Genomic DNA, 21,768 nt, shown 5'->3' on the forward strand with positions numbered 1-21,768 from the left:
AAAGCAAAGGAGGGAAGATGTGTGGAGTGGTGGGTTTAATTTGGGGCCAGCTCATTCAAAACACACACGGGGGAAGGGGGGGGGGGGGTGGCTGGGGTTCTCATTACATTTGGTAGGAAGATATTCCATTCCAGTCACCCGTGAGCAAATAGCATTGCTAATAGCATTATGCCTCACAGTACCAAAACCGTGGGCACACACAACAGTGCACCTATTATATATTGCTGGCCTTTAATGAAAGTGCAGTGACGGGTGGGATATAAGAGAAAATTGTACCTGCAATGCGGACTACGGTGGAGGGGATGGGATTGTCTCGACCTTGCACTTTCCTGTAGACATCGTGGCCTAATAGGGCAAGAGTTGTTAAGAAAAGCTATCCCATGGTTTCCAGTTGATGGGAGACGGAGGGTGGGAAAGGCTGATTATTTTTGTGCATTAGCTCCGGTGTGCTAACTGTGGGACGTGTTGGTGTCTGCGTGTCTCACAGTGCTCTCCTTAAGCTATGCAGTAACCAGGCAGGAAGGGCAGACCCTGCCTGATTTCTGCGTCGCTCTCTTTCAGGTGAATGTGCCGCACACAAATGTTAATCGTTGGGGAACTGAACACACCGAAAGGATGTCATGACAAGCCTGGAGTAACGGGCCACAGGGACTAAATTTAGGCTTTCAGCTGGAGCAAACACTATTATATGCAGTATATTTTTTTTAAGTAATACATTGTAAATCTTGTTGAAAAATTATGTGGCCAGAAGATCTTAGAATGGCAGTTGTGAGTACAACACTGAGTTGTTATTCTCCAGACATGTCCAAAAATAACTGAATGAAATCTTCCTCTTGAAAGATATACTCTTGATAATTGTCAAATTGGTAATAGAAAAGGAAGAAAATCACGTCTGTGTCCTTGGGTGCTTATTCTTTTCTATTAAATAACATTTTTTCCCTCAAAAATGTAAAAATTGGCTGGTATGCCACACATTTTAAAAATACCTGAGGATTATGACTAAAGGCACTGAGGGGCATCAACTGGTGACATTAATGTATTCAACACATTCATTTTCTACTAAGTCGGACCCTGGCCGTTTCAAATTTGACATCACAAGAACAAGGAACATTTATAAAACTGAAACAAAAAAGTCATAGGACTGTGGTCCTGGGAAAGCAAGAGTGTGTTAATGAAGTGAAAACAGAACCAAAGTCATTTTGGCCTCCTCTGAGAAAAAAAGAAAAAAGAAAAATCAACTCGCACAACTGCAAAACAATATGTTTTCATGGGAAGGAATCGAAGATGATTTTATCTTGAAAGTAGGGCATTAATTAAGCAGACCCATCAATGGAATATGTTGCTTATGGAGTGGATCATGAAAACTATTTTGGAAAGCAATCTGTTCATAACCACATTGTCCTTTCAAAGAATATACCATTAGTGAACCCCAGAGCTGGAGGTACAGTATAGCCAGCCGTGGATTCCTCTCACATATTTTTTCCTGAACCTCTCTGTACCGCTGAACTGAACAGCAAATTCTAAAACGCCTTTATTAAATAAAACCTCTGTTTTTCCACTCCCAACCATTTGCTCCCCTCACTTTTCTGATGTCTACCATCTGTGGTATAAATCGAAACTTCCTACAATGCGTGCTCCATTTGCCACAATCATATTTTGACTTGTAATGCAGTTTAGTTCATGTTTAATCACCCAACAAAATACATTTAGAAATAGTCTCAGAGGGTATTTCTTCAAAATTTGAGAGGTCAAAATAACTTTGGTGATTAGCAGTGCATTTACAAAAAAAACTGTAATATCTGCAGCATTGCATGTTGCTGAAAAGCAACTGCAAATTACTCACTTAAATAACACAGTGCTCATGTGTTACAGTCACTTACTCTACAGTTGATGTGCCTTAAAGTTTAGTGCTCTTTGTGAAAGATTCCAAAACAGAATTATTATCCCTTACCATGAAGTTGTTGTCCTATTAGAAATTAACCAAAGGATGTTAATACGTACATGACATACAAAATTAGGTATTTTTAACTAAGAACATTTCAAAGGGAATGGAGCCATTTTTGTGAATGGACTGTCGTACCTGTCTTCACGAATCCACCTAAAACCACAACACATAAAAGGACACATTGAAAACACTCCCTTTTAGAGTCCCAGTGCAGGAGAAAGGATAAAAGCTCATTGTAATAGCATTGGCCATTAGCATAATGATCTTTTAACTGCATATGTCTGAAACTGTCACACAGCTACGGACATCAGTTTGAATTGGTTCTTTGCCTTTTACAGCAAATAATCAAGCTTTACAAATAGCCTGAAACAAAGAATGCAACACTTCACAAAATATTCAAGAAACAAAAGCATATATTTTCAGGTATAGGATGGCGATACATTGACATCCAATCAAAGTAATTTTGAAATAATGATAACTGGAAATATACGTTCAATCAAATTAGTTTCATGAATTGATATGTTCAGTTACCATCTCTTCCCATTCTATGCCACATGACGTTCCTTCACTTTAAGTTAGAGAAAGAAATACAGTAAAGTATTAATACAATCCAGTTTGAATGGAGGTCGATGTATCTCTTGCAAATGTTTTACTGAATTCCAAATGCCAGCAACATTTCAAGAGCCCAGCAACAGAGAGACCAGGATGAAAAACATCTAGGCATTTCACGCACACAAAAAAGACAAATCAAAAAGAAAGGAAAAAGGCTTACCACATTCATGTAGCAACATGGCTGACAAGCAAACAAACAAAACACAGAGACAATAAACACAGGGAGTACAGGAAATGCAAGGAAGAGAAAGAAAGTCAGAATACACAACAAAGAAAGCACTGTCAGACAAACATCAATCATACAGCAAAGGCAAACGTGCAAAGAAATCAGACAGGAGTACAGTGCTGTCCGGAGGGATGGGTGGTTTCCGGCCTGTTTGTCCTACACATACTGTGTACTCGACAAGTATTGTGTTTAAATATCAAGGCCTGCCACTGGAGCTTTAGGACAAACGTGCTTGCAAGTAATGCCTAATTCTACAAGGGACAAAATAGAATTTAAGGGATGTTATTTTAGGGCGCGTTCCTTGCAAACAGCTGAGGACACGCATTGATTATGACCAACGACTGGATGTTATCACAGCCATCCTAAATGAAATGCTTCTGCCGGTCCACCAGAGCAATGCTAGATTAAGAGAATTGCTCTGTTTTTCCCACTGTTTAATCACAAATTGAAATACGAACATTGAGAAAGAATTTTGAATGATTAGCACAATAAATTCCATATACACAAACATTAAAAGAATGTAAATAAATATTGCGCGTGAATTTATTTTGGTCATGTTTGATGCAAACTAAGATGGTGTTGCCTTAATTAGCAGAAAATGCTTATCAGGGGAAACATGCTACGAGGGATTACACTTGTTTACTGCTTTTCACTCTCAAGCAGACTCAGAAAGTAAAAAAAAAAAATCCACTGCATCTCTGAGCCTCAAAACAAGTGGAAATGAGCAGCGAGTTTAGAGTATAGTTCAAAAGAGAAAATAAGAACGTTTTAATTGGTGCTTGCTCATGCTACTCGGTCATTCACTGAGGATTCTTTGTGATTGTTTCCTCCCGAGGCTTGAAGTAATTTGCTGAGTACATCTGTGGCTTCGCCAGCAGAGACTTCACATTCAAAACGGCGGGCAGCCGAGGGTGCAATAGTGGTTTATGTTCCCTCCTTTTTTCTTCTTTAAAACCTAATTCAGACTTGCTGACTGTAAAATTAGGAATTGATCCAGTGCCTTTCTGCGGTTAAATGCAGTTCAGATGGCTCCATCCATAACCATGCTTGTAAAAGATAATGCAATAATGCAATAATTAGCCCATCAAATGTGAGGCAGTTGTTGTCAACTACCAGGCAGGCCTTTTCTCCCTTATGTAAATCTATTTACTGTTTTAGGGAACACACTAAAGGAAAATGTTTAGTGAAACATTATTTGTGTACTGAGTAATTCTGGATTTCAGTCACGGTAGGGGTGTTAACACATCAGATTTAGAGACAGAAACTGGCATACTGTACAAAGAGCATTACAAAACGTGGTGAAGTTTAAAACCTAGCTGTCTCACTTTATCAATAAAATAGGCAGGGGTTTAAAACAGATGCAGATGCAGTTAAAATCTCTCTTGATAGACATTAACTGCATCTGCATCTAATGTCTAGAAAGACCTGCACAGATCAAGGTTGTGAATACTGCCGTGGGCAGAAAACTAACAGATTTCAATTATTTGGCTACAATGGCAATGCCTGCAATTGGAATGATTTGTTCAGCATTTGTCTTCCTGTAGAACATGTCCTTTGAAGATTGTTCTCCAGGGACAGCGATAAACTAACTTTGTTTCTTCAAAGAAAAAATCTATTTTTCTTCTCTAAATTGTGCCTCAATCAACTATAATGATGTATAATGCGGTACAAAATATCAACAATGCCCTAAATACAAACGCTTACTTTGACTGATTAGGGATTTTGACTTCACAACGTGTATTTTAAGAGTACTGTTCCCCAGTTACATGCAGTGAACTTATTTTGCTGAATAAGTCTTTGGAGCAAAGTTTGTTTGCCTTCTCAACACAGTGTGGAAGTGAATGTCAGCTAGGTTTACACAAAAAAAACATTAGTTTCAAAGGAAGCTGTAAAAAAGGGAACTGTTAGAAAGGGGAGAACTATGGTAGTATGTTATGGGGCTCATAGCATTATATTCACAGGACTGAAGACTGCCAGGGGTGGTGCCCTGTATTGGGCAGCCCATATCTGTCAGTCACCTGTCTGTATACAGGTGAATTTATGACAGCCACACTGACGCCTTCGTAGCTATACCAAGAAACAGCGAGAGTCAGAGGTTGAGAGTCCTCGACTGGGTCGACATGGCAGCTGAAGCACTGACATTTAATACAGGCCGTGTCATTGTCTTGCTTACATGACAGAGCAAGTTCGTCATGTGGAGTATGGGAAGGATTCTCTACCCTTTCCTTCTGAGTGTATTTCCAGCCATGGTAAGTGGCCACAGGAAAACGGGGACATTTGGCAGAGCTGGACGCAGCGTGCAGGAGGGAAGAAGGCAGAGTAGAGTGTGAGAGTAAAGAGAGAGAGCGAGAGAGACAGCGGAGGAGGAACGGAGGGTGAGAGCCCAGGCCGTTGGGGGAAAAAAAAGGCTGATCAGTCTGCTCTTGTGTACTGTACTCTCACACCTGTCCACGGCCTTTTCCATTCGGGCTCCTGCAGCTCTACGTAGAAGTAGGAGTGCTTGTCGTACTCCTCACGGTCAAGTATTCTAATGGATATGGTCTTCCTGCAGGGACACAAGACAGATTCAGACAATGGGGGGGTTTGAATCATGCAGGCTGAGGACACACGCGCATGCGCCGTCGGCCCACCCAGGCAGGGACGCGTGCACTGGAGACGCGGCCCGCAAGGCCACCCGCGCGGCGTTCACACCAGCTCTGAGCTCTTACAAGGAGGGAGCAGGGACCCTGTGCTCACATGAGACTGCACTGTTATGTCTTCAGTGCAGTTACCAAAGAACAAACTGTCTTGAAATTCTGAGATGCGCTGCATTGGCCAGCTATTTGAACTCTGAGCCTATTGTTTGTACTATACGTAATATCATGTCTCACCTGGCGACCATCTAATGCCTGTTGGTGACGCCGTGTGAGTCCCAACAGATAGACTGATGACGTGTGTCTAGAGGTCATTTTGGAGCAGGAAAATGAGCTGGCCCTCCTTGTATATTGCCCCCCAGTGGTGTGAAAGCACACAGAGCTGCTACGCGGAGGTCCCATCAGTGGACACTACTGGAGGAGGGGGGTGAGGGACAGGGGTGGTTAGGGAGTTAAGGCGGATGGCAGGGATCGGGCCTCAGATCGCCCACCTTTCCTCTCACTCATCTCCACCAGGCGAGGCTCCCCAATCTCAACGAAGAAGGTCTTGTTTTTCTCATACTCCTCGTCATCAATTACTTTGATCTTTATAGTTTTGCTGAAACAGAAAGAGAGAATACAGGTTGCAGAAGAAAGTGTGAGGAAACGACAGCCATGAAGAAGAAGAAGAAGAAGAAGAAGAAGAAGAAGAAGAGGCATGCAAGTAGCCATGCTCACACAAATCACAGTAACAGGAGTAGAGACAGTGAGAGATGGCACCTGCAGGGTCTTGCTGAAATGAAAATCACCGCAAATGGTTAGGCTTTTCCTATAACCTTCCACCTGACAAAACAAACCAAGCAGTTCCCCCTTTTCTGATGTATTAACCATGAAGCAACATCATTATAGTCACAGGGAGGAAGGTCAAAGGAGGGTCTTCTGGATTCTTACAATGGGATTCATTACTTTGAATAACAATGCTCATGTATAACACTTTTTCTACCTGACTTGAGTTATATATGAAAAAGTACATACTTTTGTCACACATCTTATATGATATTTTATACTTTATACCCCCTTTAATAATCTACTTTACAAATTGTATGTGCATAAAATTAGGTACATGAAAATGGCAATGGCTGTAAGCAGTAAATTTTGAAATATAATAAGTTATTATTTCAATATGCTTATCATTCACAGGGTTAATGTTCAGGTCTAACAAGCAAATCTTCAATAACTGGCAATCCACTATAATTAAAAAACCTTGAGGAATCAATGCCTTCATGTGCATGCCAATTAGAATAGCCCTTTGCCTGACATCCACAGCAACAAGGACTTGTTGGATGCCTTCACTTCCTGGGGGGCAGAAAGAATGCATTATATTTAAATGAATCATTAACTTTACATCTCTTTTTTCCTAGTGTAATGTAATTGCAGTGAGGAAGTGAAAGAAATCATTACATGAAAAGGAAGTGTACTTGTTAATTAAAAGCCCTGACTCTCTCTCCACTCTTTTACTCTGGAGGAACGGAAGCAGGGGCCTGTTTCTGACAGTACTGACGGATAACCACTGGATCATTCGTTGTTCCTGGGCACAGATGCCCTGTATATGAGAGACCTGTTCTTCTCTCACTGCTCTATTCTGCTCTACCTCTGCTGAACATTGATTTCTAGAATAGACTAACATAAAGTTTTAAAAAGAATAGTAAGAATCCAATAATTGATTTTTGCCTTTACAGGCAAGAATATACTAAGCAGTCTAAAAATATAGACCAGATCCTGTTATTTGACTACTGACTACTGGCACACATAAAGGAGTAAAAAAGGTTGCATTGACAACCTGTGGTCACAGGTTAGTCTGTCTTGTCTGTTCGTCTGTCTGTCTGCAGGCCACAAACCCGGAGAGCAGAGGGAGTGCAGTAGTGATTTTCTTTCCGACATACAGAAGCCAGACAGCCCAGATAGATTATCCATGTGGTGACCCAAGACTCCCGCTGGATCCTTGAGCCCTTACCCCAAGCCCTCTTCCTACTGGTGATAACCCATCAGCACCCACTGCAAACTGCTGAGACTGTCTATTTTACCAACTCAAATTCCAACCACTTAATGATTTAACATTTCCAGTAGGATCTGATTTAATTACAGGATGAAACATGCTGTAATTAAATTGTGCTACAGCGAAACTCGTTCCAAGAATTCAAGAATTAAAAAAGATATACAATGCATGAAAAAAATGGGATGTAACTGATTGTCAGGCCCTGCACAGGTTTTTTTTTACTATTACCATGTTTTACTGTTTGAAGCCTGTTTTGTTTGCAGAGGGAAAATACATTTTTTATAACTGCTTTTTCTGCCATTTAAACTCTCACCCCTCAGATCTACAGACATTGCTCAATGTCCAACATCCTGGTGAAAGAATATTTAACCTAAAATAATTCAGGTTAAAAAAAATAAATTGATAAAATCACTTATTGCTTACACAAGAATTTCAGCAATGTGATTGTGTGTGAGCCATAGGATTTACGTGGTTTGCAGACAATTCCTAATTGCATTGCATTCCCGTCAATCCCCCTCTGCTCTCTGTCTCTCCCTGAACCCGCCAGGCACGCTCACTCATTTTGATGAAGTGCACCAGGGCTCTCATACATGCAGAACTCACTGCACCCCCTCCCCAGCCTCCTGAGAAGGGCAAAGCAGCAGTCTCACAACCGAGACTGTCTCTTTTCACTGCTTTTCCTTTCCAAGCCCACCCTTTATTATAAGGGCATATCAACACCCTGCTTCTTTGGGCCCCGGCTGTCTCTTGAGATGGAGCGCAGGAAATGACATTGCCCGCACCTCCGCAGCGGCATAAATTAGTCACCCGCTTCTGGCCCCATGGCCTTGTTATTTCCTTTCCTCCGCCTGCTTTAACCTCCTGTTCCCCATGGCTGAGTGAACCAAAAGGTTGCCTACCTAGGTGAGAGATTAGAGCATCGGATTAGGCATTTGTGATGGAGGGAACTGCGGAGCGCTGAAGAGGGACGGCTGCTGGGAGCAGATAGGTACATCTGTCCGGGTCCCAGATGGGCATGAGGACCCTTGAAATGGTGAGAACAACACATCATCATCCGTGCATAGTGTTGTCTCAGCCATCCTGACCTTCAGACCGTAAAGATCAGACTTCCGCCACTGCACGGCTTATGCCTTGAGGCAGAGGATAGGTGTCCTCTCCTAAGACAGTCCAGACGGCAGTTCATGTGTAAACAGAAAATGCTTTCTTTGCGAGCCACTAACCGTTGCAAAATGCCTGGTAAGACTACTGAGAATCCCATAACAAACTGGCAAAATTTTATAGCAAATAAAAGACTACAGTTGCCGCATGAACAAATGACCGCAGTGGGAAATATCTTCAGTGTTTGATGGCACACTATTATCTGTGGGTTGTACTCCCTAAATAACCAAGTCTAAATTAGGGTGAATGTCATGTGCTCTTCTGCTATGAATACATCCAGGCTCTGCCATAATTTCTAACCTGCTCTATGCATCACACGTTAGCCAACAAAAACCTTGTAAAAGAACTGAAATGCTAACAGCTGCTTAATGTCCACCAGGTTAAAAGTAACAATCCTCTCTCTCTGGAGTGTCCTGACCAGTTCCGGAGCACACGTATCTGTGAAAGCATCGCTATTTGTTCTTTGTATTTTGTTGACAATGACTTCCAGCTACACCAAAACCAATTCCTGACCAAAGCAAAACATTTCGCCAGACTGTGCGTGCCTACACCACTGGCACTGGCACAGGGATCGAGACAATAATTCACGCCCCTGCTCTGGAACACAGCTTAAAGAACACCCTGATACCACCCAACATGCTTGAATATCCAACACTGTCCAGACAGAGCTCTCAATGCAGCGCACAATGACATCATCATGGGCCTCTGACTATATTACGGAACTTTCCAAAGAATGCCCAGTGGAAAATCTGCTTCTTGGGGGGGGGGGGGGGGGGGGGGGTGAAAAAGTTGAACCCCTTGGTTGTAGACAAAAATGGATACTCACCAGTCACCATAGAGCTCTGGGACTCATATTTGACAGCTCTGCCTGGAGTCAACAGCACTGTCAGCAGGTTGTTAACGCTGACTAAAACTGAGCACCTCTGTGTGATGCTCCACTTTCCTAATTAATTTATTATAATATTTATTAATTTATTAATTAATTTATTTATTATATTATAATAATAATAATAATAATAATTTTCAGAATACTACTCTTACTAGTAAATATGGCTGATTGTCACAGATGACTCACTTATGTAAGATAAGTTGTTGGAATGATTTTCTGTTATGAGCGCTTTTGTATTGATGCTTCTGATTCTGCTGCTGTCTCTCTTGTTGCGACTGTTGTGTGTGACCCCAGCTGTTCCAAGAGACTTAATCACACTACTGACAACAATCCTCCACTGCTTAAAGATTTTTAAAGATTGCAAAGACCGATCTGGCTGTAGATTCAGCAAATTTCCTAAATTAACCCTTTACAAGCACACCATTAAATTTATTTAAGGTCTCCTGTGGAAAAATGACCTGTAGTTCTAACTGGCGCTACTTTAACTAATCTCTGAAGAAAGCCAATGAGTACTCAATGATGGCCAGTATGGACACAGTTGGTAATAGAATACACTAAATAATTAACCCTTAAAAGAAAGATAATAATAAAGATAAATAATAAAGAAAGGTAATAGTCTGCACATTTCAAACATCTTCCATGAGTTTCAGCCTCTCATTGTACAGCCTGGAGTTGTGGGCATTGCTCTGTTGTTTCTCTGTCCTTTGCGAGACCCACTATAGTGTCTCTTGCACATGCTATCCCTCAACTGCTTATGGTAATTCACACTGCTGTTATTCGGAGCATGACTTTGCCGCTGCAAAAGGCTGGAATGCAGCCAGGGCCAACGCATTCATTTTCTGCACTCGCCTCAGCCAGAACTGCACCTCAAGTGACCCTGACCAACATTCAAGGCTTAACGTTTCAATGGAAAGGAAAAATCATCTTACATCAATCTGGCCTTTTCAGGTCAATTTGCCTTACTATAAAACAAGCCCATAAAATGTGAAAATGAACTTAAATCCAGGAGCTTGGAAGTCAATACATATGGAGTCAAATACATAAGTGAGATGACAGCATTTGGTGGTTTCCTCTGCACTGTGGATATGCAATTAAAACCTCATGGTACAAAGTAATGATTGAATTTCAGCAATCTAATACAACCATTTTGTTAAATATTTAAGAGTCTGAATGTGATTACAAACCAAGGATATGAAAGTGCTAAAAGTTTCTGCATTTTTGATGTTGCCTGAGGAGAGCAAAATATTTCACAGGCATTGTATTTAAATTTCAGGTGACAGAGACTGAAGACATGCTTGAGATGAATAAACAAGTGAAGCATTTTTTTTTTCATTTCAGTCACCAAATAATGTACTGTGTTGCCATGGAAACAAACAGACAAACAAACACACACACACACACACACACACACACACACACACACACACACACACGTGGGTGCAGACACACAGATTGGCTGTCCTCGGCTGCTAAAAGATGAGTCAAGATGGTCCTCGACTGCTAAAATTTTCATAAACTGAGCACACCTTAAGGAGATGTTGCAGAAATATTCATATTGAATGTTTCTGTCGGCTCTTTTCAATGTTACGGTTTGAAAGTGGCAAAGGTTACCTGAGAAAGTGCTAGAAATGAAATTGGAGACTCAAGCTGGTGACCCTTGACGTACACTGATCCAGGGTAATGCTGCCACACTTCTTGTCTCATTAGGCATAGTAAAATCCTACAGGGCCTGCTTTGAATAATTGAAACTCGTTTACAAGAGAGGAAAAACATTGGAGGAGAGGGATTTCAGAAGCCAGAAGGCCCTTTGTGTGAATGTGGACGGATTACGCTCTTGCCTTTTGTTGGGCTAGAAAACTTATGGCTGCATAACTTGAAAACAGAAAGGAAAATGCTGGCCACTGAGAGGGCTTGTGCTGTCACATTACTGTTATGCAGAGCTGACAGACACTTACCGAATTCTGGTCATTATGACACATTGTGTACTCGTGAAAATGACAGTGCCTTTAGATCACAGATTTATTCAAGTCAAATATCAAAGAGCAAACTGCTGATGCGCACTGAAGTAATTTGCAGTACACATAAAAGGAGTGTGCTATTCTCTTTCAGATGCCAGCAGATGAACATTACAGACATAACTATAATTCATTGTGATAATTTTTGGCTTTCATATACATGACATTAGGATGACTGTGCCAGAATGACAGCATAAACACAGGAAATCCTCAGTACTAAAAAGAAAAATAAACAGAAAACATGTTTAAGTTTTATTGCTACGTTGTTGTTTTATTTTAAAGCTATGGATATGGAACAGCATTTGTCCTTGTCAGCATTTTAGTGTGACAACCTTGCCTGTGTGCTTGGGACTGCATACAGTGCTTGTGGTGTCCCATTTGGAAGTCACCCTAATGCCACAGCACCCCATGCTGGTCTTATTAACAGGCTGAATGACAGACAGAGAGCGAGAGAGAGCCAGAGTCATTATCACTGGTTACCAAACACGTTCACCCTCACTCGGCCCCATGACCACGTTGGGCTAGTTCTCAGTCACTATGGCTACCAACCCAGGGGAACATTGGTCGACACCATTGAGCTACACTGTTGTGTGGCAAAAGTGGTACTGGAGCTCGGAGAGACCAGTTTAAAGGTGGGGACTGTGAGAACTTAGCTGCTCTGTCTCATACTTACCTTGTCCTTATAATGATTGAATACGTTTCCATTTGTGGAAGGACTGTAGTGGCAAAGTTATTTACAGGAAGCTGGTAAATGGGGTGTTTTTGGATTTATCTTAGAGTTCCTCTTTGTCATTAATGCAGCGTTCTTGTTGTGGTCAGCACTTAAAGAGAAGAATAGTTGTGCTTTGATATTGTTCATATTTACAAATGAATTAGAAAGTCTTAATATTGTTTGGAAAGATGTCCTCTAAATGGCTGAATGACTATTAACTCAAGGTCTACTAGGAGACATTTTTTGCCTTCGGACTGCTCCTCCAACTCGTGGGTTCTACTGTGGCCTCTTCAATTCACCAATATTTTGACACTCCATCCTCTAGTCAAATTTGTCCTCCTACCCCTGCTGCTCTTTCAGAAACTGCCATACTTTCATCCCTCCTAACATTCATGGACCATCCACTCCACAGCTTGCTTTGGTGCTTGTTGTACTCTGTCATCTGTCGGTCTCTCTGTTGTTCTCCACCTGTCCCACAATCACTTGGCCTGGCCTTGGGACTTAAGCATGCATCATGCAAATTAATGTTGACAAGAACAACAAAAAAAAAAAGAACAAAAATAAGCCTCTGCTTTGGTGAGGAGGAATCTTCCCTGCCAGGGTTTCAGCATTTTTCTCTTGGTTTATCAATTCCTACAGATCATTAAAAGCCATATTCACTGATGATTCATGAAAACATGCCACTTGTTATTTCTGAGAATGACTGGAAACATAATGCAAGCCCACAAGATACACAAGATGTAAGCAGGCTCCTCCCAGCACTGTAGCATCATTATCACCAGTTACGTTACATATCTCATTGCTACCTTTTACACAGTGAACGTCTGTCTCTTGGACATACCAGGCCCCATATGCACCTTTTTTGTACAAGCCGTTCCTTAAGTGTACTTTCCCACTGGGCAACAAAGAAAAATCACAGGATTTGTTCAAGCAGGCCATTCCATATTTATGTGGAAAGGACTGGAAAATATACTGATTGCGATAGTGTGCGGGTTTCAATGGACTTGTGCAAGGCTGCAAGCTCTGCTCTGGAGAGACTTTGAGGGTGACATTGAGGCATAGTTGCCTGGGAGGTCAAGCCCAGAGAAGTTCTGGAGGGGACCATGTGCAAACCAGGCAGTCTGGAGAAGCATGGACCACACAGACAGTACTCCTGTAGTCCTGTCCCTTGGGGGAATGAAAACATGGACACACACCAGCCCCGTGGCAGCTCCGCTTTACAACCCCTTCCTTAGCTGACACACCCTCTCTCCTCTAAAAAACTAAAAAATAAGGTTGTCTGTAATAGGTCATGCAGTCACACTCATAGGCACCATTCAAATTTTACCAGTGTGGTCTGGCAGGGCTCATACCCCAAAGGTTGCAGGTGCAGCATGCAAAAAAATTGCAAGCTTCTGGTATTTGACACACATGCAACGAGAACTGTGTCTCCACCAGTAGGAGTGTATTCTTAGAAGTGGTGCAGCACATAACACTAAGACATAAGTTGAAGATGGCGTTCAGTCTGTTAGCAATAAATAATAATGATTAACATTAATTTCAACTAAAACTGCATTACGTCTGAAAGAACAGTTATAAAAAGAACAGTTATTATTGTAGGGAAAGGTGTTCTCTAGCACATATGTGCTGTCAAATATTTGTATTCGAACAGGTTGTGTGTAGGTGGACTTCAGACACAGGCAAAACAAAGAAATGTGTATACGTGTGAAAGCGGGGGTGTGTGGGAGCATGTGTGTTCTAGCATGTTACTGTAGCTTCATAAGTAATGAAATCATAATTTCAACAACACACACACATAAAAACAAGAGGTAGCAGTTAAGTCGTTGCTCACTGAACAATGCAACCTACTCCAGTCAGTGGTCACAATTACCAAGGACAGGATAACATTTCTCTGTGCAAACTGCTTCCTGTTTTTCTGTTTCCCAAAGTTTGCAGGCAACATGTTCTCCTAAAGTGATGTGACTGAAGCAGATGGCACAGCTGTATGCTTGAAATACTCTGGGAGCTGTAGCCTCTCTGCAGTCTCAACAGACACATGTGGAAGGCCCTGGCTGTCAGCGCTGGAGAGGACCCTCTCTCCCAGCTGCCCTGAGAAATCGGTCTGAAGTGTATCAGTACCGCCTTCTGCCCCCAGGCACAAAACGCCAGGGTCCCCCTTATCAGAGCACTCTGTCGACAACTTCTGTTACCCAAAGGTGCCTCACAGATCAGAATATAAATAGGTGTTGGTGGCTCTTGCCTTTATATATAGAGTATATACATATATATTGGATATTGGAGTATATATACAGTGAAATTAATCTCTTTGAAGCCCCTAACTCATTCAAGGCCCAAGACTAATGACCTTCCATTTATAAATCCCGCCCACGGTTTGTCGGTTTCTGTCAGGGCCTTTAGTAGCTTTCTTGAGTCTCCTGGAGTCCCTGTGCTCCATCAACCACTGTCTTGCACTCTCTGTCAAGGAGATGGGGAGTCAGGTGGCTCAGACTCTCATGAAAGTTTAAGAGCTGCTATCTATAGCATGGGTGGATGACATGATTAATTGCCGGTAAATGGTAGGTATGGACCTCATTCCCTCCACTATTAATCTCTCTATTATGAAATAATGGTAGTCATGAATACTGAGTGGTGGCTCAGGAAACCAAATGGATGGCTCTCCCCACAGTCTGTTTGAGCTGGAAGGGTTTGGGTGAGTAAGTGTGTGCTGCACAAGCTGCTTTTTGTCCCTCTCCGTTTGGAATGACGGCCTGTCTCAAGAAGTGTGTGACGGGCTCGCCTCTCTCATACACCAGTATGTGTGGCTTCCTTGTCTGCCATTTTCTCCCTGTGGCTAACCTTGTGAGTATCACCTCACTTTTCGAGATAGCTTCAGTCATTTCTTTCCCATCTTCCATGACAACATTTGCCCAAATATGGAGGTTTATCTAGTACTGAAGCTCATAGACTACCAGTGCCCCAAAAGACTCCTTTCTGCAGACTATTTACATCAACGTGACAAATACAAATGGTAGGCTGAGGAACTCACTGACCTGAACGCTGATCTTCCATACAAAATGTAAATATTTAACGATGTCTATTTCAGCAAGATTAAACACACTTTATTAAGATAATATATTAATCTGAATCTGAATTAATTTGTTACATAACCATCACCTCTCCCTGTTTTCAACTAACAACAAAGAAAAGCATCATCCTCGACAAAGGTATATACTTGATACATCTAAGCGTCTCCAAGTTTTCTGCCACTCAAATGACTTTGTCACCTACATGTGCTTTCTCCTGCTCTACTCTTCAATGAAATGACTCAGTCAGCAAATCCTCTCAGCACACAAACCCCCTGTCTCTATTAGGAGTTACACGTTCATAATCCCCTTTGTGAACTTTTCAATCTATTTATCAGTATGGAGACAAAGGACTTTATTTGTTTAAACAGCCCAGCAGACAAAGTGATTCCATTTTTGAGACACAACACAGCGTTATCGGAAATAACATTCTCGGAAACACAAATCGAAAGCCTGGGGAAGATTAAACACCAAAGGGCGTTCTGCAGATGTAAAGCGGATATTGCCTCCTTGTTAAAGATCCACCATGACAGTGTGGCCTTCATGGGATTAAAACCAAATGAAATAGCAACAATGTGAATATAAACTTCATATTTATACTGATGATCGTGATACCAAGTCTGACATTTCTGACCACTCATAATCCATGCACTTCAATCCTTTTTACGTTTTCCATTTTGGTGAAGTGGCTTAAGACATTACAGTGCCACTCAAAAAGTGTAATCTGTTATCTATGAATTTAGAATCAAGAACCTTTAAATGAATAACCTAAATGACAACTGACATAACTGCAAAATAAGGTAGTTGTGCATTAAATGCATTATTCAGAACAATTAGGCGTGTATCGACTGTCACACTTGGTACGTTTCAAATAACAAAGCTCTTATCAAAATTCAAATTTCTCAGCCCTATGAAAATCGTACATATGGCAGCCATATGGCATTTCAATGTTTATTTGAAATTGCCAAACTGATTTGTTCATCATATCTGTGCTTGTATTAAGGTCCCTGGATATGTATCGCATGCTTTACGCTATCTCTTTAGCTATTTTAAGCATATAACTGCTATGGAATGTGAAAACAAAAACACCATGGAATCTTGCCTCTTGACTTTGTACCGATTCCCTGCACTCTTGTGACTTGAAATGGCAAACATGGATTTGTGACATGACCATAAGGGGAGCAAAAAAGCAAGAATACTGAATGGCAGCATTTGTGAGACACTTTACTAAAAGTTTGATTAAAATTCAAGTCAAAGATGCATCTTTGTGCTGAGCTGAGCAGGGAGCAAAGAAGCCTTTACAGATGTCTGGCTACATCAATAGCAGCCTGCACTCACACATAAGCAAAGGACACCAGCTTCTTGGTAAAATTGTGGGAGAAAAATAGGGGAGGGCTTTGACAGGAAGATTCTTCCTTACCTGTGGTGGATACTTTCAGCCTGAGCGAATGTCTCCTAAAAGCATTTCCAAAGGGGGTGATGTTCCTGCCACTCCACTGCCATTCATTTACTGCACGCACGCAAGCGTGCGTTTCTGGGTCGACAAATGTGATTCCAAGTACTTTTACACAGCCTAGCATTTGCCGGAAATCAAAATGAAGACCAAAACAACGTAGACGGAAAACTTCCAAACGTCATTGAGCTGCGCAGATTCTTAGTTTACTGTGAAGTTGAAGAACTGGAATGTAATCGTCAATTTTCTGTGACTACTTTGGTACATTCCCTTATTGCTGCCTGATTGCCATCTAGTAGTAAACCTGAGATTCTGTCACTGCCTTGGTGGAGCAGCTCACTCGTTCTGACTCAGTAAGTCAGTAAATAAGGGTCACAACTGTTTCTATGGCTACTAAGTCACCAAAAATAAACACCATTGAGGTGGGGTTTATTCCTTGACAAATGTGTGTAACAGCAAACCACTTAAACATCTTATAGCCATTTACTCTTAAACAGAGTAACAATTTCATCAGTCTTTGCTGCTGTCATAAAATACAGTAATACAGCCAAGTCCTGTAAATTATTTACGTGGTATCGAAAGTGTTCAACATGGTCTAAGGCTTGATCGAAATGTTTAGTGACATGAGATGTCTGCGCAGAGGTAGGATCGAATACAATGTGCGATTACTGTGTAATAAAATAAAATACAGTAAAACAGTCTAGTCCTGTAAATTATTTAAGTGGTATCGAAAGTGTTCAACACGGTCTAAGGCTTGATTGAAATGTTTAGTGACATGAGATGTCTGCGCAGAGGTAGGATCGAATACAACGTGCGATTACTGTGTGAAATTGCAAGTGGGGTAGAAAAACAATCAAGCAGTGAAAAATCACTGCCTCCTAACATGTATGTGGGGAATGAATACATTCAAAGGGAAACTGGATGTATTCTGGTGAGCTACCCCTTTAACTGAAGACTGTTTTTACTTCTGTTCAGTGTTGTTTCTGCTTTCCTAATCCAATATCATTCAGTCTACTGCGTCCTCTGTAAATGCTTAACTTAATCGACTGGCAGAAGCTCAGGCTGGACATACAATGTTTCATGAGAACCAATAACTGCATCCTTAATCTAAGAAGAGCCGGAATGGCATAGTACCGGAAAAAAAAACAAAAAAAAAAAAACAAAGTAGTACAAATCAATTGCAATCTTCCTACAAGAAATGTGAAGCACTGCAATGCAATCTTATTACAGGTATTGATTTTGATCTCTTCAAACGAAATTAGAATTTTTATCAAAGAAAAACCTCCTTACAGAAGCAATGTTGTGAATAATTGAGAGAGCAACTGCCGAAAAGTGGAGAGAGCAGATGGCCTTTTCCGTTGGTTTGAGGGGAGGGGGAAAAAATCTAATGACAGGGCGAGAGCATAATTTGCAGGGAACAGGAAAGCATGGCTCTTTGTCTGTGTACAAGCATGTCACTTCAACAACTCTGGCTTTCTGTGTCGCCGTTTCACCGAGGATATAATTACTTACCCTTCTGCATTTTACCACAAAGCAATATTTTGTAGTATTTCATAGTTTTTTGAGGTATTTTGAGTAAACAATTTATTATAATGAGGCCTTGACTACATGTGCCATTTTTTCTGCGGCTAGGTGAGTTTGTTATTGCTGATTGTTTCTGTCCCTTTTCCACAGTGCTTAATCCTGACTCTTCTCTTTGGTAGTGAGAGACCCTCTCAAGTTGTCTCTTCTTTTTTCCCAGGATTTTATATTCATATTATGGAAAGCATAATGGGAAAGCATAAAGCATAATATGCATTTTTCCCCAAACTCAACTACTTGATCCCTCTTTCTGCTTCACCCTCACAGAAGTTTTGAAGCATCACAGATGACACACAGATGCGCGCGCACACACACACACACACACACAAAGTGTCTTTCAAGGTGTGTGTTGGGCAGATTCATTTTTCCTACAAACAGAGAAGATATGGAGATGCATCACACAGTGTGTACAGCACTGATGTCTGCTCACCAGGTGTGTGCGCAGCGGCACAGGCCAATGCTGTCTGATGAACACAGATACGTCAAGACTGTGTGTCTCTGTGCAATCGCTGGCAGGAATCTGGGTCTGAATCAATTCCATTACATGAGGGGCAACATTTACTTTGTTTTCTCTGTTGTGTTCCCTTCTAGTCTATTACCAACTGAATGACTTTGCCAATTCATGAGGGTTGACCACATAGGTTTTTTTTTACCATTTTATGTTTTAGGTGGAATGAAATTTTCAGATTTTCAGCATGAAACTAGTCACGTCACAGCACAGCAATGCACTGCTCCTTTGCAATCTCATTTCCTCGAGCTGTATCTGCATTTGTAGGTTGCAGGTGACAATTCTGAGAGAGAGTGTGTCATCCATTTGAAACTTTGTACATCCTCAGTGACTGAAGAACAAGGATCCATCTGAAACACGCGTTTCCCCAGCGGAGCTCTTCCCTCCTATCGCTTTTGCAAGAGTAGAATAATTAAGGCAGCGATGTCTGTCGGCGCTCCTTGCAGTATTGCGACCATCTGTTCCTCCTCCCAAAAAGAAAAAAAAAACTGCACTCGACAAACGGACGTGTTGTTTCTGATATCTGTGGGCCCAAGTTAAAGCCTGTTCAGGGGTGATCAAAAGGAAGGAGATAATTTGTGTTACTGCACCACGGGGAATGGGAGATGCGACTACAGGCTTTCTATAATATGACCTTCCTTCGGAAATTGTTTCATGCTGCAAACTGACAGAAAGAGCCCCAAGAACAGGACCTGGTGTTCTGTATGCAGGTCAAAGCAGTCAGGATAGTGGGTAAGGCCATGCAACTTTAGAAACCCATAGCCTTGTTCAAAAACCGAACCATTAGGATTAATTATTCAAATTAATCCGACACACTGACACTACCATAGTGCTAACATGCCGAGTGGTTGGGGGAAGGCCCTTTGTTTCATTGTTAAACAAGGTCAATATCGTGTGATAATGTTGTGATATTGCTCTTCACTGACTGTACCCCACGTAAGATGGAAAAAAGCCAAAAGGCTAACAACAATTTTCTGTGAAGTGGTGATACTAGTCTGGAAACAAATGGTGTTTAGTGTCGACCATTCAGAAAAAAGCAAGAAACTGTCCCTGGGGAATATGAAGCAAACCTCAATATCAAAATATTAAATGCTAAAAAAACACAAAGAAAAGTTAAGCATTTACAGCGCACAAGATATGAAGCGATACTGCTGGCATTGAAATTCTGTTCCTCCAATAATTCAGGATTTTTGCGATATTTCTGCACAATGCTGTCAGTCCTGTCAGAGCCCTGTCAAAACTGAAATGGAAAGGGGAGCCATTTCCATTTTGATATTCAGCACTTTTCTATCAGTTTCATGTCACCATAGGAACAGCCCATGAATTATTGACAACTGCTTCAAGATCACATCACAATGATGAACTTTCAACAGAGCCCTCACAAAGCTAACATGAGGTCAACACTGCTAATCCTTTATTATTTTATTCTCACCATCTACTCGGCTCTAAAGCAACACTGAATCATTTAAACCTCTGAAACAAATGGGATTGCAGTTGCTGGAGTCCCGTGAACATAAAAACAGCATGCAGCCCTACAAAACAGCAGCTTTATTAAGTCTCCCTTCAACACGGAAACAGAATTGGAACGCACAAAATCAAGCCACGGGAATTTGAGCATTTCACCACACAGCGGGGTACTTTCTCCTGTGAGGTGTCAGAGGAGGCTCGTGTTTTTTGTCGGTGAAGGTGAGCTGAAAGCAGCCATGTTCGCTCTTCCGTTCAGCTGGGTCCTTCCCCGCAAATGAGCACAAACAAGCGGCGTGGCAGCTGCAACCTCCAACCTGCGCCACTTAAATGCCCGTCCCTGAGGGAGAGCCACGTGATGGGCGTTGCTCCCAGGTCTCTGAGGCGAACACAGGTGCATGCAGACACATCTGTGTGTGTATGTTTTTGTGCATGCCATCCATGCCAGCCTCTACACCTTTCCTCCTGTACCTCAGCTGTACCACCACTGACCGCTTTGAGCTTAGATGTTAATCCACGGTCATTGTGGAAACAGATGTGGAAGCTGCTACTCAATGGTACAAACAAAAAAAACACTATTCATCATACGTAATTCCATACACATATATACATAAGTGCATTATAATGCTATCGTATAATGCTATCATAAACGTCAACAATAAGCTGTGAATAAACTGGAACAGCTTTGAGCCAATTGCAAAACATTCCACCACTACAGCAACAAACAAAACAAACTTGTAATGTTCAGCAGCATTTTTGGGTGAAACAAAATGGGAATTGAACACTCAAGTCCAAAATGCACTGTTCTGCTCAGGGGCCGAGGGCTCTCCTAGCTGAACTAGAAATTAGCACACAAATCCCATACTGGATTAAACCAATTCCAGACAAACCCGTGCTTATAAATAATGTTAATGCCAACATAACAGATTCATTGCAGAGTTCTCATGTGGTTATCTGCAACTAGAAATCCATGCCAATTACAGCAGCAGGATAGGGGAGCAGCCAATTAAAAATAGTTCTGATTTCACTGGTTTGTTTCTCAGTCTCCCATTACATTTTGTTAATCTAGGAGAGCAGGGGCCTTTGAGAGGTGTACCTTAAATAATTGACTTCAAGAAAATACTCCAAACTAGTTCTTGCTCCCCCAGGTCTTTTTGAAAAAAAAAAAAAAAATGCAAGGCCCTTTAAAACTAAAATATGATAACAGCTATCACAGTTTGTCTTGATTATTTTCAATTATTTAGTGCCCTGTACTGCCATGGCTGCTGGTTTTTCTCCAGGAGAAAGGATGAATTTAAAAAACAAAGAACTACAGAGTTCTATGAATTAAACACATCAGGAATAAGGGAGCAGATTTAATATAGGCTATCACATGAAGCTTCATCAAATGTTATAACAAATGTTATATGTTATGCTGGTTTCACTCACATTTCCAGGTGTACTTAAATATGGCAACACTAGAAATTATGTTTCCA

At 41.4% G+C, this 21,768-nt stretch overlaps 1 protein-coding gene across 2 annotated transcripts in view; it reads right to left on the reverse strand.

Annotated features, from left to right (window-relative positions):
• LOC118780218 (sodium/calcium exchanger 1-like) overlaps window positions 1–21,768 on the reverse strand; it is a 142,745-nt gene that overhangs the window by 29,711 nt on the left and 91,266 nt on the right. Inside the window, exons 2-5 of one of the 2 annotated variants that reach the window (XM_036532635.1) lie at window positions 5,908–6,014; window positions 2,718–2,738; window positions 2,091–2,098; window positions 277–373 (exon numbers count right to left, since the gene is read on the reverse strand). In XM_036532635.1, the coding sequence (XP_036388528.1) occupies window positions 277–373; window positions 2,091–2,098; window positions 2,718–2,738; window positions 5,908–6,014 (233 nt within the window). The remainder of the gene's footprint in view (window positions 1–276; window positions 374–2,090; window positions 2,099–2,717; window positions 2,739–5,907; window positions 6,015–21,768) is intronic. The other variant, XM_036532628.1, reaches the window with a different exon arrangement.

The sequence above is a fragment of the Megalops cyprinoides genome, chromosome 1, assembly GCF_013368585.1.
Source record: "Megalops cyprinoides isolate fMegCyp1 chromosome 1, fMegCyp1.pri, whole genome shotgun sequence".
In the NCBI taxonomy this organism is placed as follows: domain Eukaryota; kingdom Metazoa; phylum Chordata; class Actinopteri; order Elopiformes; family Megalopidae; genus Megalops; species Megalops cyprinoides.